Source organism: Peromyscus eremicus, chromosome 10 (genome assembly GCF_949786415.1).
Source record: "Peromyscus eremicus chromosome 10, PerEre_H2_v1, whole genome shotgun sequence".
NCBI lineage: Eukaryota > Metazoa > Chordata > Mammalia > Rodentia > Cricetidae > Peromyscus > Peromyscus eremicus.
Window position 1 is genome coordinate 91,107,022 of NC_081426.1, and position 19,367 is coordinate 91,126,388.

The window sequence follows — 19,367 nt, forward strand, 5'->3', positions numbered from 1 at the left end:
TTAGCTGTGGCTTGTTCTACCTCTCTGACCTTCCAGTATTCACCCCAATAACTGGCCTCGGGTTTGATTTTATTAATAAGACAGCAAGATTCCTGGAGGACATCCATCCTTTCCTAGAGTTCTTACAAGGCTCAGATGAGACCGGGAAAATAGGGAAGCGTTCGACTGGGCACAGCACAGAGGAGCAGAATTCAAGTGACATTTACAAATCATACTGCTGTCACACTGCTACTGGTGTCACTTTGTCTGCACACAGATAACAAGGTTGAGGCTCTGTTCCAGAGGAACTTGAAGGAGCAGATGTGGGAGAGAGGCATGAGTACAGTGTACATTCAGCACAGTGTGTGATGTAATAATGGTGTATGGACGATGTCAGGAGAGAATCCATTTACAGTTCAGAGAAGCAGTAGCTCCTGTTAGAAGACCTTTCTGCTGGTGTAAAGAACATGACAGCCTCTGCAAGACGTTACAAAACCTGTACAGGCACTAGAGAAAGAACTGTGTGAAAGTCAACCCACCACACACAGACCCGCTGAGTCAGCCCACTGAAGCCTGGGTCACCCACACCACTGCTACAGGCTCAGAGCAGAAGGAAAGTGAGCAGGAGGCTGCGGGCCTTCAGTGTTTCTGTACCAATACCCAAATCAATATCGCATCAGCCCTGAGACATAACAAGGAACGGGGAACCATGCTCCTCAACAAGCATCAGGGGTGCAGAGCATGGGCTGTAGATCCAGAGATCCTGGCCACAGTCACAGTTAGAAGCTGCACTAAGGAAGACTAGTTTGAACACACTTTATCATCTTTAGAAGAAAATATCAGATTTTCACATCAACTTTAACAGCTTTTTAATTCCCAAATGTTTAGCAAGTTGAATGCATAATTATTTTCATTCCAGATCTTTATTTTTTTTTCATCACTGATTTCTCTGAATGGGTCCAGGTTCTGAGTTAATGAACTCTCTTAATCTGATATAAAGACTGCTGCTGATCTGGTTATAACAAACCAACATCCCCAGCATCTTACACAGAAAGCATTGGTACAAGATGGCTTTGATGTTAACATACAAGATGACTTCACAAAAAGTGGACAATATTGTTATTCTAAATTTGTTGCAATTTTAAATTCCTTCAGCACATAAATTATTAAAATACTACCCTTGTGAAGAGACAGCAGCTTTTGAAAAGATGGTGACATAATTACATGGGTATCGGCTGCCAGCCTTAGCTTTCTGGTGCGTGTCTGTATGAAAACACTCTAATCTTCTCTAGAACTAGAGCCGTAGCCTAGAGGTAGTGACTGACCAAAGTCTTTGGTTACAGCAATGGAGAATCAAAGCATCACTGGAAAATAATATAAAGTAGTCAATATGCTAATAATTCAAAAGTATCAGTAATTCAACTAATCTTTCTGAATCCCCACTTTGCTAAAAAAAAAAAAAACACAAGTAGTCTAATACGTGATATAAATTACTACAACAACATGTTTATCCTCAAGTTGCTGCTAGAAATACCAAGTCTAAGGTATGTGATATAGGAAAGGGGGCTTTCGAGGTGAAAGGTTTCAGCATGACAGAATCACCTCAAGGCAAAGAATGATTTCTGGTTGATAATGTGCCCACTGGAATCCATATTATCCTCCGTGCATCATTAAAAAGCCTCATTTAAAATATGGATGTGTAAGTGGATGACGGTAAAGAGCTGGAGGCTATGTCTCAAGAAGAATAAACTAAACGCAATAATCAGAACAAACTACAGTCTAATGTAAAGTGTTATCCATGTTCTGCATTTTCTTTCTTTTTTTTTTAAGGCATTTCATTTCTGGTGGATTTTCTTTAAGCCATGCCATTTCACTCAGTAGAGAGATATTCGGAGGACTAATTTAGAAAGAAAACAAGTCTATGAGGGCTTTTTAATTATCATGACAGAAATAAAAGCCATTTTCATTCCCCTTATGTTTGATAGATTAAAACAGCTGGATTTAAAATATTTAATTATATCCATAAAAACACCTCTCTAATCACATCATACCTTTTCAAAGTTAATTGAGCGCTTTCACATATTTCCCTTAAAACTTTATTAGACAGGACATTTCTTGGATAGAGATTAGCAATGACAGTTACAGCACAGCCATCTCTGGGTTTCATTCTCCCTCCATCCCCAGTGCACCAACGTCCATTTGTCACTTTCTCTTATACCGACCGCTTTGCTGGTTTTTTTCAACGTCTTTCTGCTAATATCCATCGCTGTCCAATTGGAATAAAAATGATCTGCTTAAACATAAACCCCGTTATTGTAACCCCTGATTAAAATCACCACAATTGCTCAGCAGCCTTCAACACAGGTGTGCTCCCTGGGAATGTCTTAGAAATGCTTTCTGCCCTGGTCCCTGCCTAAGTGTTCAGCTCATTTCTCACCTCTCCTGGCTGGCCACACCAAGTCAACGTACAGTGCACCAGGGTCAGCCATGTCTCCTTCCTTGACTAGCTTGGAGAAGGCTGTTTTCCTCCCTCTAAAGCCCATTCTTCTACTATTCTCCTCCATCTTCCTGCTCATCATTTGGTACTGATGAAGCTGGGTTTTTTTCCCCCTGAAAGCCCTGCTGTCTACTGAAGAATGGGCTTCGTTATTCCTTTGCCCTTCTGCACACCTCTAATTCCCTTTACAGGGAATGTCCCAGGGTCATTATAATTTCTCATTTATATAACAATAGAGCGTACACACTATAAGCTTCTGAACAGCAAGAAGTTTCTTATTTTGTCAATAGAAATATTTACCAGTACTGGTGGTGCATAATTAAAATGTAATACAAACTTCAGTGAATGAATTGAGTGCATATTACCAATAGATACCATGTGACCTGAGTCCAGGTCTTTTCCTTGTTTGCCCTGAGTGGTTTCTGTGGTGTTTTGCCATCACCCTGCATTAGGAGTGTGGCTTCCTACTCTGTATTTCTGTTAGTCCTCCCGCATGCCTAGAACACTTGGATTGGGAAAACTTGGATGGATGCAAACATCTTTAAAATTAACTGATGACAATCCACACTTTTAGTTTAAGCTGTAGCTAAGCTCAGGATTTAAGATTTTTCTGTGGAGGTATTTGTGTGAATTCTAGTTGGGAACAACCCTGCTTTGTGATTAAATGGCAATTGCAAAGTGATGCAGCAAGCCTGCCTCAGATAAAGGGGCTGTGACAGACCTCTGCCCTCTGAGAACAGCATTCTACGACCCATGTCACAAAGCAAAAACACCAAAATGGCTGTCTGCTAAAGCCTGCCCAAAGCAGCTTTCATGATAGATTTTCTAGACCTCTGCCTGAGGCGTAGTTACTGTGTGTCCCTCCCTTTTTAAAAGAAATACGTGGAAGGGCTCCATTTTCACAATGTACATGAAGACAGAAACTATACTTTCCTGGAATTATGCACAAGGGAGTAATTGGGGGTAATCTTTGGGGATAAAAGATATTTTTGTAGACAACAAGTTCCATACCCTTTCATAAGATATTGTGGGCCATAAAGGACACTGGGAGTTTGATATTAAACCTGAAACAAGTTATGGAAGAGATTTTTATCATTCCTACGACTGCCTTGCCATTAAAAAAGGAACATAATAATTTTATTATAGTGCACACTGTGAAAAAGCATCAACTTTTAATAGACTTGTAAAAAGGAAGTTTAACCTTTTCAATATTCTGCCTCATCATTGGATGTATCCATTCCACCTTCTCACTTCTAACATGCCCCAGGGCCTAAGCTACAGCTCTACATGTGGGAACGACTTTGAAATTCTGTCTTTTCCCTGATGCTGCAGGTTGCCAGGATTTAACACGCCAGCCCCACCCCCACCCCCTGTTGCTGAGCCTTCTCCCAACTGCAAACCTCAAGTTTGCAGACTTCCGCCTTTCTAATGGCATTCTGACTTGGTTGCTATAGTCTTCATTTGATGCTCAAAAGGTCAACACCGATAGTCTCTAGTGTTTATAACCACCTTTATTCACATGATCACACACACTGGTTTTCAGCATCCTTAGAGTCTCTACTTTCCCATCCCTTCTAGAATATAATGTCTCATTTTATATCTTATCCTTAAGAGATTAGCCAGGTTGGTGGGTTAGCCTGGGGTGTCTGATCTCTGGTTAAAAAAAAAAAAAACAAAAAACAAAAAACAAAAAAAAAAAAAAACAAAAACTCAGCTTTGTGGGTGGTTTTGCCCTGCATTTATTTATTTCATCTTTCTGTTGCAACACTCAATATAGTCAATACCTTAGAAAGCAGAAACAAACAGAAATTGTTGGGGATAAACATGGCAAGGAAAGGTGGACCCTACAAAGGACATAGAACTTTATGTAGGAGAAAAACCCACGGCAAGACACAAGGAAGGCTGAACCTCCACTCTCATGAAACCTGCGTCATTATTGCAGAATGTCACCATAAAGCCATGAACCAACTTAGCTCTGAGAAACCCTAGAACAGTGAGGTCAGTTTCTATTTCTTAGAAAATGACCATTTAAAAAATGCCTAAAGCTATACATACCTACAGGGAGAGAGAGAGAGAGAGAGGAGAGAGAAAGAAAGAGATCTTTATGGCCAGTGTATATATACATAGCAGTTACTTTGTCCCACCTCTTAAAATAGTAAGACCTTTTCAAATGAACAAACATATATATATGTAAATCAGGAGAAAAAACTAGTCTTAACAAAAGCAAGCAACTTTCTTGGTTATGCCTAGACTAATAGTTCACTCTAACAGTACATTATCATCATTTTTGAAGCCCCTAAACATAAGCTTTTTCTACTGGATCAATGCTTTGAAGTTTTTCAGAACTAAATCTGGAGGCTAAGTGCTCAGTGCTTACCTAGCATAGAAAAGGCCCTGGGTTTGACCCCCAAAATATTAAAAATAAAACTAAATAAATAATAAATAACTAGGTTTGGAGTAAAGGCACTCAAAAAATCTTATGAAGACTGAACTGTAAGCCGAGAAAGCCATAGGTACATGATTACACCCATATGACCTCAGAATGATGTCCAGAAGCCCTCAGTTCAACCCCGTTGATGAGCATGGGATGCAGTGAGTACTTGCTATGGGGAATACCTTAGATAGGAATGTGAATACTTGGGTATTTTTTTAATGAAAGGTATATTTAAAGTTTCAGTATTCAGCAAAACTGCATTGAATCAAAGAGCCAAAGAAAATGTTTCAAGTAGCAAACCTGTGGAGGGCTTCTACAGATGGACACTGGCCTTGGGCAAGAACTAATGTGGCTTTTCGACCCAGAGCTTACAAATTGTGATTACTATGTGGGCCTTGTGGAAAATCCTAGCATGGACTCTTAGCATGTCTATCTTTATACACAGTGCAGATGTGTTTTTGAGAATGAACCACTCAACTATGTCAGTTTTTTAACCTATTCTGCAGACTCTATGTATGCCAGCAAATTAAAATTGAGTTGAAGTTTTCTCTTTAGTAGGAGCATTTTCTAAAATCAGAGATAACTAAGCGTGAAGGGCACATTCTTTTCACAAGTCATGGAGGGAAAGGAGCCCCTAAAAGCAGGTGGCTAAGTCCACCACAACAAACATTGTGACAAGCCCCCAGCGACATAATGCATGGTATCAAAACAGCGGGAATGTGATTCAAAGACGTCTTCCCTCGAACCACCAGACCCTGGGAGTACAGCGCGCAGTGAAGTTATATTTTTTCTAAAAGGCAATTAGTAAACTGCTCACATTTTGCTGCTAAAATAATACATTGGCATGAACAGATGGAGTTTTTTTTTTAATCTGTAAATGGCAAATATTAGGAATCACAGACATTGATTTAACTTCTACCAAGTAAATGAGAGCTACAAACTATGAAGTGCTCTTTCTATAATTAAGCACGTAATTAAATTCACATTCGTTGTGCTCATGTTTCTTCCCACTTAATTCTGAATGTGTATACATTCTAACTACTTAGGGTTCAACTCACACTAAAAGGGTCTTCCACGACAGATAGATGGCACTGAACTAGCTCTCAGATTAAGCTTGCCATGTCGATGCTCTGGGTTTTTCACAGCACGTTGTACTCTGTAATAAGAACTCAGATGAGCTAGGCCTTGTGTCGGGACAGATGGAGGGAACAGCTGAGAGAGATGCTGCCAGTTAGTTCACAAGCTCCACGAGAACAGGACAAACCATACTTAAGAGAATTCTTGGGAACATTTAGTCTGCAAACCAGAACTGAAGTGCAGCAAAGAGGAGAGAAGGAAATCAGTGCTCTGCCTTCCCAGTCCATCTGCAATGCCCTCCCTCGTCTATCCTGTAAAAGAAGGCCATCCCTGACCAGCATGCAGACTGCACTGGTGAATAGACCGATTTTTCAGACTTACTTATAATGATTATGATAACGAACTATGGAGCTGAACACTGAGCAGTTGACTACTTCAGGAAATTATTCCTTCTCTCCATCTAAATTTTTTTTTTAATCTACTTTTGAATACATGGGAGACAATTTTAATCTAATTTTCATGAAATTCCAAAAGCAATCTGAGAAATGTCTCTGAAACTAATTCTCTTCACAAAAGCTGCAAGTGGGACCTTATTCTTCAGAAATGAAACCCATCCATTGGTAGGCTTTCTCTATGAGTAGTGGTGTGTCTAGGTGTAAATATATAGAAAAAATGCATTCTGGGGTTTCCAAACTTAGATTCACAGTAATAAACATGGCTCATGTTTTTATGACTTTATAGAGTGGGCGCACATACAAAGCTGTAAGAAACAAGTAGTTACCTGTGCTGGCTAGGCTTATGTCAACTTGACACAAACTAGAGAGAGTCATCAGAGAGGAAGGAACCTCAGCTGAGGAAACGCCTCCATGAGATCCAGCTGTAAAGCATTTTCTCAATTAGTGATTGATGGGGGAGGGCCCAGCCCATGGTGGGTGGTGCCATCCCTAGGCTGGTGGTCCTGGGTTCCATAAGAAAGCAGGCTGAGCAAACCATGGGGAGTAAGCCCTTAAGCAGCACCCCTTCATGACCTCTGCATCAGCTTTTGCCTCCAGGTTCCTGTCCTGCTTGAGTTCCTGTCCTGACTTCCTTCAAAGATGAATAGTACTGTGGAAATGTAAGCTGAATAAGCCCTTTCCTCCCCAACTTACTTTTTGGTCATGGTGTTTCATTGCAGCAATAGACACCCTCACTAAGACATAAGGTCGTACTCAGGGAGGGATGCTGGGCAGTCTTCTAGTGAAATAGAAAAGGCTTTTTAACATAAGCAGAAACTAGTTTTCTGTTTTCTTTTAGTGAAATGGGGATTTTTTTTCTTTGATAAAAATTGTGAAAAGTATCCAGGCAGTCCCTGAAGAGCTGAAGTGCTGTGGTTTATTTTTCACTGAACAGTGATTGGTGTTGGGGAGCTGCTAGGAAACTGTGTGTGACAAACTTCAGGTGCATTTGCTTTCTTCCTGGGCACACAGATAGAAAACACAAAGGCTGTTTATCACTCTTTTAAGTGTGTGCCTGCATTCTGAGGCAGGCGTCATCAAGCGGGAATGGTAGTTTCTGGATCTTAGGTGGATTAGTCGTTCAGAAACCATCTCAAAGGCAGGCCTTCACCTTTTAATATTGCTCACCCGTGGAAATGCCAAGTGCACAGACTTCAATCCCTTTACCCCAGTGGGGGAGAGAGAGGCTTTCTGTACAGAAAGCGCTTTGCATTTATAACTTGTTTAAATCATCTCCTTCCGGATACTTAATGTTTAACACTCAGTGCTAAACTCAGACTCACTAGTTTAAAGCAGAGATCATAAAATACTTGGCGAAAGCTTATGCATATTTCATTCAGGACATATCTCCAAGAAGCAAACAACTCCTGATGAGTTGTCTGAATATTAAATATGTTGACTCTTATGGCTCAGTTTTTCCTGGCCAGTCCCAAGTTTATGCATATTGAGCGCAGCAGGATATACTGAAGATCTTTATTATTGTGTATATTTTAAACACTTTTGTTTACAATGTTGTTATAGTGAGTAAGCCATCATGAGTAAATGTAGAAATCATATATAAATTAAATCATTCATCAAGTAGTTTTAATACTACAAAAAACATGATGTTCATAATAAAATCATGTGAGCTTTTACTGTGAATTTTATTCAAGGGATTAAATGTAAGCAATAATTATGAATGAGAATAGTTTCCAACCACCATCCTCAACTGTGCGAACTTTGTTTGAAGCACATAGTAACTATAGGTGAGTCTTAAAGCTGTACATTTAATCCTTGGCAGCACAGCTTTAGAACTGCTTGACTATGTAGCAATTATATATACACTTCAGCTGCTAAAATCTGGTCAGGTTGCTGTTTTATATCCAGAGTCAAATATCTGTTTTAAGAGTCACAGCTAGAGAGAGATGAGTACAGTGGGCTTGTCATAATGCAGTGACTGATACATATCTGGTTGAGGGTTCGAGGATTTTCACTGTACAGATGACTGACATTCGTGAGGGGCAGTGATTACAGGTCCTTCTCTCATTCAGGAATCATGCACTAAAGAAGTAATAAGTAAGACAGATAACCCGCATCTGTAAAGCTGTCTTCAGCAGATAATATGTTATGGAATATTTCGATGCAATCAAAATTTCTATTAGTTATTAACTGAGCAGAAACCTACCCAGAACAGTCTTGTTCTTTCGTGCATTTTGTTTTGTGAGTCAGGACTTATTAAGTAGCCCTCCCGGGCTGGGTACTTGCTATGCAACCTAGGCTAGCCTCCAGTTCTGTGCAATCTCCCTACTTCAGCCTCTCAAGTGCTGGAATTACAGCCATATGTCATCAGGCCTGGTTTGGTTCTTCATTTTTAAAGTCACTACCAAATCACCATTGTTTATGATACAAAGAGACACGACTTTTGAACTCAGTTCATCTTTGCAGAACCAATGTACAAAGACTTAAGCTGCTGAAGTATTCCCAAGGCCTGTGTGAATTGCTATGCAGAAGTTAATGGAAAGAGAAAAGGTCAAGAAGCGAAGGAAAGACAAGGAAGAAGTAACAGCAAGAGGGGAGTAAGATGAAGGAAGGACCGTATCTTTTATCTCCTGGGCAGCCAAGCTGCAGAAGTGATGAGCAGCCTAAATGAAAACAGACGAGTCCTTCACTCCCCATGCACCCATGTCCAACACGGCTTCCCAGGAGCCCTGTACAGCAAGTGGGAGACGTCAACATACAAGGGAAAGAAGGTGTAGCAGCAATTCAGTAGGATCCCCCAAAGGAACATGTTCTTCTGCTATCGCGCTGACACTATTGATAATCATTCTTGATACCATGGTTATCAAGTCAACATTCTTGACAGGAAACCATGAGATACTTGAGGAAATTGAATACTCATTAGAAAATCCCTTACCCCACCTTTCTGGCATGGTCCTTGTGCATGTTTCTAACCTTCAGCCATCTTCTCCTTCAAAGGACGTGTCTAGCTGTTTGGTCACTTCTCTTCTACTCAGGGATTTCTGAGTTGTGAATCAAGAAATTACTAGGTATGCGCAGGCTGTGGGCATGGTGCCCCACAGGTGCTGCCCTTACCTGCCTGGATCTGCTCTGTGGCTCAGAGGCTAACCTTTCCCAGCTGCACATCTGAGGCTCATCTGTCAGTCACGGAGAACTGTCACAGTCAGAAGATAGTGAGGATAACTCGGGGCATTTCTCCTGACTCTTCTCTCTAGAAGCAAGTGGATGTTCCTCTATGTCATTGACTCTGGATAGCCAGTACCCCTGTGTGATTGACTCTAGCTCCCATTGGACAGCCAGTACCCCTGGTCTCCAGTAAACCATCCCTTTGATCTTGGGTTAGGGATACATTCATATCTTTGCTAATATCCTGGTTGCTCCAAGGGCACCTGCTTGTGATTTATACTCTGACACCATCCTTGCTTGACTACTGTTTAGTGTTCTTCAGAGTTAAATGCCTCTCCAGCAGGGTGTGCCACTCCTGACTGCCCAGCTGGTCTTCATGACCTCCTCTACATTATTTAATTGGTATAGCTGCATCCATTTCTGACAAACTCTGGTGCACTAAGCCTTTTGGCCAAAGACTCTGCTTAATTCTTTTTTTTTTTAATTAAGAGATTTTCTATTCATTTTACATATCAACCACGGATTCCCCTGTCCTCCCTCCTCCCACCTCCCAGCCTCCCCCCCCCAACCCATCCTCCATTCCCATTTCCTCCAAGGCAAGGTCTCCCCTGGGGAGTCAGCAGAGCCTGGTACATTCAGTTGAGGCAGGTCCAATCCCTTCCTCCCTACACCAAGGCTAAGCAAAGTGTCTCAGCATAGGCACTAGGTTCCAAAAAACCGGCTCATGAACCAAAGACAGGTCCCGGTCTCACTGCCTGGGGGCCTCCTAAATAGTTCAAGCTAATCAACTGTCTCACTTATCCAGAGGGCCTGGTCCAGTTCCATGGAGGCTCCTCAGCTATTGGTTTACAGTTCCTGTGTTTCCACTAGTTTGGCTATTTGTTCCTGTGCTTTTTCCAATCATGGTATCAATATCTCTCACTCATATAATCCCTCCTCTCTCTCGTTGATTGGACTCCTGGAGCTCTGCCTGGTCGGCCGTGGATCTCTGCATCTGCTTCCATCAGTCACTGGATGAGGGTTCTTTCATGACAGCCAGGGTGTTCAGCCATCCAATCACCAGAGCAGGTCAGCTCAGGCACTCTCTCGACCATAGCCAGTAGTCTACAGTTGAATTATCTTTGTGGATTTCTGGGGACCTCTCTAGCACTCTGCTTCTTCCTATTCCCATGGTGTCTTCATTTATCATGGTATTTCTTTCCTTGTTCTCCCACTCTGTTCCTGATCCTCTGCTTAATTCTTTTATCCATTCTAATCCCATGTCTAGGTCTTATTGTATCATGCTTTGTCTTATGTCTTTATAGCTGCTCCTAAATGTTGGTATTTGCTTACCTATAGCACAGAATTACTCTTTAAATGATCCCTTAGTCTCCATTCTTGTTTCATTTTGTTGCTATGACAAGCATTGTGACCAAAAATCACTTAGGGGAGGGAAGGGTTTATTTCAGCTTGCAGGTTACAGTCTATCACTAAAAGAAGTCAGGGCAAGAACTGAAACATGAACTTCAAGGATGCTGCTTGCTGGTTTACTCCCCAGGTTCGTGCTTAGCTGGCTTTCTTGTAATGTGGGACTACTGCCCAAGGAATGGTGCTACCCACAGTGGGCTGGGCCCTCCTATGTTGATCAAGAAAGAAGACAATACCTCATAGACATGCCCACAGGTTGTCTGACCCAGTGTCAGTAGCACAGGTAAATTACTTTTTCACCCATGCCGACTTCAGTTTCCAAATTAGTCTTTAGTTTTGGAAAAGAATAAGCAAGCTCAGTGTGGTGGTTTTAAAGAAAATGCCCCCCCCCCCCCCGCGCCAGAAAGAGAGAGATACTATTAGCAAGTGTGGCCTTGTTGAAAAAAGTGTGTCACTGTTGGGGCAGACTTTGAGGTCTCTTGCTCAAGCTTCCCTTAGTGTGATAGTCAACTTCCCTTTGCCTGCAAGATGTAGGATGCTCAGCTACTCCAGCACCACATCTGCCTGCACTCTGCCATGCTCCCCATCATGATGATAATGGACAGAACCTCTGAAACTATAAGCAAGCCACGCCAATTAAATAATTTCTTTATAAGTGTTGCCATGGTCATGATGTCTCTTCACAGCAATAAAAACCCTAACAAAGACAGAAGTTGGTGCCAGGGACTGGGGTATTGTTGTGATAGGCCTGACCATGTGTTTGTTTGGAGAAATTTGGACTTTGGTACTCTGGGTTTGGACAGCAGTGAAATCCTTTAAGCACTTCTTAATGGGCCATACTAGCAGGAGCGTGGAAGACAGTGGTGCTGAGTTATTTGAACGACAGGGGGCTCACTCAAGAGGTTTCAGAGGAGAAGCATTTTAGTATGTTGCCTAGAGATCATTCTTGTGATATTTTGGTGGAGAAAGTGGCTACCCTTTGCCCTTGTCTGAAGAGTCTGCCTGAGGCTAAAGTAAAGAGTTTTGGATTAATTCCTTTGGCAGAGGAAATCTCAAAACAACCTAGTATAGACTCTGTCTTGTGGTAACTCTAATGAAGATTGATAAAGAAAAGGAGCAAACTGAGCAGGGAATTACAAAATGAAAGTTTTGAGAAAAAAAAGAGCACCAAGAACTGAAACATAGCTAAATTCTGTGTTCAGGAGAGAAATGAATTAAGAAATGAGATAAAGAAAGTGGTGACCTCGGGGCAAGATCCCACCCAGCTAAGTTTCCAGCTTGTGAAAAGAATCTAAAGAAAAGCTTAGAGCCAGGTGGTGGGGCAAGCCTTTAATCCCAGCCCTGGGAAGGCAGAGGCTGACAGATCTCTTGAGTTTGAGGCCAGCCTGGTCTACAGAGCAAGTTTCAAGACAGTCAAGCTTAGATAGTAAAAGACATAAAGCTGGTGAATTGTAATTGAATGAGAGGGGCCATGTCCCAAGCCCCAGCAAGCAGCAGAACTTGGCAGCTTCTGCCACAGGATTCTGGGTTTAGAGTTAAAGACAGAAGAAGAGAGTTATGGAATAAAGTTGCTGAGGCCAGGCATGTGTCAGAGATATCCCTGAATAGAGGCCTAGAGAGGCCATTGTGTGAAGCTGTGAATTTGAAGCCTGAGTTGCATTGGGGAGCCCAAGAAGTTAGAGATGTCAGAGTCGTGGGATACCTGCCAAGGAGAGCTGCTAGCAGGGAATGGAACCAGTCCAAGAGAAAGAAGTGTGTTGCAGTCAACAAAGCTGAACAGAATTGGAGATCTGAAGAGCATTTTGACATCAGACATGGAGATGCAGAGTTTAGAGTTTTCCTAGTTGGCTTTTGGTCTTGCTTTGGTCCAGTATTTCCTTGCTATGACCCCTTCCCTGCATCTTGGAATGATGACGTATATCCTGTGCCATTATATGTTGGAAGTATATGATCTGCTTTTTGATTTTGATTTTCACAGTTAAGAGATTGCCATGCATCTCAGAAGAAGACTTTCGAATTTGAAACAAGATTAAGACTGTTGTAGACTACGGGGACTTTTAAAGTTGAACTGAATGAATTTTTTTGTATTATGATATAACTGTAAGTCTTTGGGGGCCATGGAGTAGAATGTGGTAGTTTGAAAGAAAATGCCCCCAAAAGGGAGTGACACTATTAGGAAGTATGGCTTTGTTGGGGAAAGTGTGCCATTGTGGGGGTGGGCTTTGAGGTGTCTTTTTCTCAAGCTCCTCTCAGTGTAACAGTCTGTTAATTTCCTGTTGCCTGCAAAATGTAGGACTCTCAGCAACTCCAGCACCATGTCTGACTGCAGGCTGCCATGTTCCCCATCATAACGATAACGGACTGAACCTCTGAATCTCTAAGTGAGCCACCCCAACTAAATGATTTCTTTATAAGAGTTGTTGTGGTCATGGTGTCTCTTTACAGCAATAAAAACCCCAATGAAGACACTCAGTTTTGACTATATTCCCCCAACAGTCTTCCTTCCCCCTGAGTCTTCCCAAGGATGCCATGAGAAGGCCTAGTTTCCACATTAATCTACATTGTAGCTATGGCTCCATCTCCTTATGCCTTTCCACCTTATCTTTGGAAGTCCCAAGATGCTGCCACACGTAAGTTCCTGTCTGGCCTGTGCCACTCTTCTGGGTTCTCAAGTACCTTGGGATCATAAACTAGAGAACACACTTCCAAGATACCTATCTGGCTCAACCTATCCTTATGCCCAGATTCCCAGTGTAACGCTGTAGCCATCATGACTGTCCCGGGGCTTTTGGAGACAGCAGTACCCTCAGCACAGTGACTCATCACTGCTGGCTTAAAGCCTGACCAACACAAGGCAACCCCAGTGCTTCTAGCATCAGGTCAGGATCCTTTGTTTTCAACACTTGAGAATCAGGAATCAAGAAATGTCTTCTGATCCCGTACAGGTTAACTGGCCTTACTATGACAGTGTCCTTGAGTTCTGATGTCAATAGTGACAGAACATATTTCTTCTACTCCTGATCTTTATCTTTACTCCCCCACCTTTAAAAAGCACCTGGATCAGCTTCTTGAGTGTTCTGAGACTAGTTCACCAGCTTTTCCCCAGCTTAGAGATGATCCCGGTGCTCAAAGGTTCTATGCACAGGGATGCAACATAAAAGCTTCCACTCTGCCCAAAAGGGTAGATAAGCTCAAGAATCAGGTGATGTCCCTCCAACAAGACACAAGGGCATGTGACATTGCCCAAAGAGTCTGCAACAGCCCTGAATTTCTTAGAGTTATGATGGACATATATAGACTATGTAATTTGCTTTCTGTTAGTTTAAAACAATAGACCTTGGCTCTTACACTAGGCAATGTAAGTGTGGGCATATATCAACAGAAACAACCAAAGGACCCACACATCAAGTGTGTCTTTAAACTCCACCACTTTTTATAATCATCCCCAAACTGAAGAATACTTCTGCAATTTCTTGCCTAGCATGTCTTTTATACTCGATATCTGTTCCTAATACCAAATGAAAGCAAAGTATTGTATACAAATGTTATCACAGAAATAGTGATGGCAACCAGTGCAGAAAGAGAGATCTTTTCTGTAGGAGCACTTTATGGTTCTCAGAGCCCTCTCACAGAGGCAGACACCACAGGAAACTTCACTAACAAAGAAGACTGAGCTAAGGACAAAGGAAAACTGAGGCCACTAGCAAAGGGCAATGCAGGAATGTCAGCCAGAAGTATTTCCCAGATCACGAGGGCAATGGAAAAACATGCACTTTGTGCATCAATATGTAATTTGTGTGTCTTTGTCTCTTAATGGATACAGAAGAGATTTAAAACACCGTCAAAAAACCAACAAAACCAAAAAACACAAACAAACAAACAAACAAACAAAAAAGGCTGGAGAAATGACTCAGAGGGTAACAATATTCGTTGCTCTTGCAGAGCACCAGGGTACAGTACCTAGCACCCATATGATGGCTCAAAAACATCTCTAGTTCCAGGTGGTGCAGTGCCCCCTTCTGGCTTCCAGGGGCACTGCACACACACGAGCCACAGACTAACATGCAGGCACAATGCTCTACACATAATATAAAAATAAATCTTCAAAAGACACCGAACACCAGCCACACACTGATGTAAGTATGGTCTTTCAGCTCTGTGTTGGACATGAGCTTTTGTCTGTTGCTCTGAATATTATTTGAGAAGTAGTAACCCACACAGCTGTCACTTCAAACTGTGCTGCTGTTCTAGACAGGTGTGTGATTGAGCTGGGCATGAAAAATGTATAACTGACAACCTCATATGAATATGTTTAATATTTACCCGGTGACAAAATACTATTATTGTTTTCCTTTTTGATCTTTGCATTGGGAAATGATTGGAAATGTGAGATAGTGTATATCCTGACTAGTGGACTAGTGGACTAGTGCATTTAATGTTGTTCTGTTCCTTTCTGTTTTTTCAGAACCCTTGTGTTCTCCAACAATTCCTCATTACTTTCATGCAGGTTTTGCTGTTTTCTTTTCTCTGCTTCCCAGGGATGACTCCTTTCCCTCCCACTGTCTTTCATCTTGTGTTGAATTTGCCTTGCCTGTATGTCCCCAAAGTGAATCATATTTCCCTTCTGCTCACCTTTGAATTTCTTTCTTTCCCTAAAGCCATGTGTGCCACTTGGAAGCCATTTGAGCTTGGCACTCCTTCACAATTCCTATCCGTGGAAATTCTATTTGATATTTCTGTTCATTTGGGTTATAAAGAGACATCTGCGTTTATCTTTATCTTGCAAACAGTCTTCCATCTCTAGCATAAGACATGTCACTTTGTTGATGCACATCTGTAAAGAATTGTCACTTTTATTTTAAATGCATGCTCCCATCTTACTGTAATAATAGTCTTACATGCAATGCAGACAGCATGGCTGGTGTTCTTCCAGGACTCTTAGGATTTGTTTCTTACTGGTTGTGACCTCTGCAATACACTTTGGAGAGTAATAAACTACTCTTGCCCTGGGGTCAGCATTCACTGCAGCATTTGTAGATGGAAGACAGTTTTACAGTTCTGCAGCCAGTGACCTCAGTTTGGATGTCAAACACTTGCTTGCTCTTCTCTGTCTCAGCTGGTTCCTTTACTGAATCCTCAGGCTATACTGAATCCTTAAAATCTGTACGTCTCATCTCGTTACTATCTATGCCCTATGATGACTATATTGAGAAAAGATATAGGTATATGTTTTTTTATCCGACAAAGGATGAAATGTTGAAATAAACTTAAAAATTCATTGATATTATTCTAATGTTCTGCTGTAGAGTCTAAGTAACTGTCTTTTTTATAGGCAACATAATTACAGGTGAATTACAAATGCAGACTTTATGACTCTAATTAAACTAGAGGCCACGTTCCATTAAAAACAGATTAAGCACATGAAATCAGTTGTAAGGAAAAATAAACATGCCACAGGTTTAGAACTTTCAAAATAAATGATTAGCAATGTCAAGTAATTTATTTTTAGCTAATAATTTTACACAGACACCTGAAGCATTTTCTTATATTTCATCAGAAAAAATCCATATTACCTAATTTTAATATATTTATTTATGTATTCATTTCTTTTTTCTTTACTTCCTTCTACTCTATTAATACCTTTAAAAGTTTTTATGAAGTATAAAAGACTGGGAGAGAGTCTATATTTGAGTCTTAAGGATGTAGACTAGTCTTAAGAACATTAGAAACTCAAAGATATTTCATTGGAAGGATTGTATTTTGTAAGAATCAAACCAAGTTACTAAAATAAATCTGAAACAAATTGAGACACCAACATCATGGCAAAGCTGCTCAGGAGAACAAAATTTAGGAAAACATCACATAAGATGATAAATCTCCCTTTTTGCTGCTGGGAGAGTCAGGGCTAGAGTTTCCTTGAAACTTTTGAACACTAAATACTTGCTTCTCACACAGAGAAAGAAATAAGGAGCAAGTAGTGTGGAATATTCCCTTACATTGTGTGAAAATATGTTGCTGTGATTGGTTCAATAAAGAAGCTGACTGGCCAATAGCTGGACAGTTAGAGGTTAGTCGGGACTGGCAGACAAAAAGAGAGCACAAAGAAGAGTCCGGAGGATATGGAGAGGAAGCAGGAGACGAACCTGCTGAACTGAGAAAAGGTACCAAGCCAGGCAGCAGAGTGTAGACAAGAAATATAGGTTACTTTAAGTTATAAGAACTAGTTAGTGACAAGCGTAAGCTATGGCCAATCATTTATAATTAATAATAAATCTCTGTGTGGTTATTTGGGAGTGGGTTTGCAGGACAAGAAACTCTGCCAACAGGGTAGTGTTGAACTGAGCACCAGTGGCTCCAACAAACACTCACAGAGGACAGAGGATACTTAAGCAAAGCATGCCCATCTTTCAACAAGAATGCCTTAAGACACAGAGATGGCTAGATGATTCAAAGCAAATTCAACTGCAAAGGTAGATGTGTTGCATTAATGACGTAAGTTAGCATCAGTGTTCAAATACTTTAAGGATATGCTGTCATTTTCAGGAAAAGGCAATGTTGGTGATAGACACAGTTACAAATTGTACAGAAAGAAAATTCCCATCAGGACATCAATAGATCCCACACAGGCAGCAACTCCCCACAGAGGGACAGAGGTAAAGATGTAAGAATGAATTCACAGAGAAGGTAGTAAGTGGTTGAAAATATTTTTAAAGAGTTGAGTTTCTAAGATTTATAAACCTTATGTAGTCTAAGACCAGGAACATAGCATAGTGTGTTATTTATAGTCAACCCAAAAAATAAGGACCGTTTGAAATATCTACTTTCTTACATCTTGTTCACATAGTTGCAAACTCACTAGTGTCCTAGGAAAAGCTTCCTAACTGAACTGTTCTTAAGCACCACATGATATCAGTGTTGATGTACCGTAAAGGAAACAAAAGCCAGGTAGCCTCCCCACCAATATGTGTTCTTCCTGTTTGCATCCAGAGAAACTGACAGTTAAACACACTGCAGAAGACCTAAGTGTGAATTAAAAAAAAAAAAAAAAGATATTTGAACTCATCCAGGTTCACAGGAAGACTCAGAAAGAAATGAACTTAAAATACATGTTGAAGAAAATAACCATCAGGGGATCAGGTGATGGTCTTTGAGGTGGGAGTTATAGAAAGCCTGCGTGTGCTCATTTGGTGTGAGCTTTACTCTGTTTTCTCCACTCGCTGTGGGTGGTTTATGCTGAGTTCTTACCGCCTCCACCTCAGCTGGGTCATACCAAACGTTGATGTAGGGATGCTGTAAGGCGTCATCCACCGATATCCTCTTAGCCGGGTCGATCACTAACATCTTTGACAATAAATCCCTGGCTTGGCTGGCTGAAATGACAAATAAGAACAACAATTCCTAAGATTTTCATTTTGGCAAGGGTGTTTATCGACTGGGGAACTAAAAAAGCAAAGCAGCATCCTTCTAGTCACCAGGATACTCCTTGTGGCTATAAAGGAAATGCAGCTCCTAACTTTTTTTTTTCTTTTGTCTCAAAGCCTAAGGTATCGTTTTGAGAGCTCTTTGAGGGTTATATGGTGTGAATAATCGAATATAATTATTCACTCAGAATTATAAATAGAATTTATTGGCTATGAAGTTTGATTAAGTAAAGAAACTTTTGTGGGTAATCTCTAAGGATGAGAGGGGGCTGGGATAAGGGGCATGGGAAATGCAAAGTGCATAGTGCATCTGCAGAAATGCACAGTTCGGATACAGGGGTGGATGCAGGGAGTGAGTCATGGTGCTTTCATGTTCTCTGACACCAAGTGGGATCAGCAGAGTCAGTGGAGTTCAAACTGACTTGAGAACCAAGGTTGTACCAATTTCTTAGATCCATTAAAAACAACCTGAAGAGTGAATGTGATAAAAATGACCTTACTTAACTACTGAATTTTGTTGTAGCATTCTGTGTTCATTAGGCATTTAAATGGGTGGAATCGTGATTTGGTGGAATCAGGTGGCTAGTGGCTAAAGGAAGTCCCATGCCATGGCCGATGGTAATGGAAATCTCCATATTATGTACAAGGTGGCGTGGTGATTCGCATGGCTGGGGCAGGGTGAGAAACATGGTGACCATCAGCCAGCATATTTGTTCAACAGCACTGTTTATTGGAGGCACACTGATTTTTGTGTTCAGCCGTGTCCCTGTGTGTGCAGTCTCATCGGTGTATGATGGTGCACATGTGTGAAAGTCAAGGCACAACCTTGGGTGCTCTCTTTAAGTACTATGAACCTCTTGCATTTCTTTCTTTTGAGACAAGCCTGGAACTCTCTGTTAGGCCAGTCTGACTGACTGCCCCTACCTCCTCATTGC

At 41.3% G+C, this 19,367-nt stretch overlaps 2 protein-coding genes across 19 annotated transcripts in view; one reads left to right on the plus strand and one right to left on the minus strand.

Annotated features, from left to right (window-relative positions):
* Positions 1-19,367, minus strand: part of Mapk10 (mitogen-activated protein kinase 10) — a 266,659-nt gene that overhangs the window by 29,305 nt on the left and 217,987 nt on the right. For all 16 annotated transcript variants that reach the window (XM_059274830.1, XM_059274827.1, XM_059274829.1 and 13 more), the window contains one exon: positions 18,257-18,381. In XM_059274830.1, coding sequence (XP_059130813.1) covers positions 18,257-18,381 — 125 coding nt within the window. The remainder of the gene's footprint in view (positions 1-18,256; positions 18,382-19,367) is intronic.
* Positions 1-19,367, plus strand: part of LOC131920479 (mucin-4-like) — a 41,520-nt gene that overhangs the window by 5,082 nt on the left and 17,071 nt on the right. The window contains exon 1 of one of the 3 annotated variants that reach the window (XM_059274821.1): positions 11,035-11,141. The exons of 1 other annotated variant lie outside the window; for it this stretch is intronic. The gene's annotated coding sequence lies outside the window, so the exon portion shown is untranslated. Of the gene's footprint in view, positions 1-11,034; positions 11,142-11,163; positions 11,295-19,367 lie in introns of those variants that run through there. One more of the 3 variants, XM_059274822.1, reaches the window with a different exon arrangement.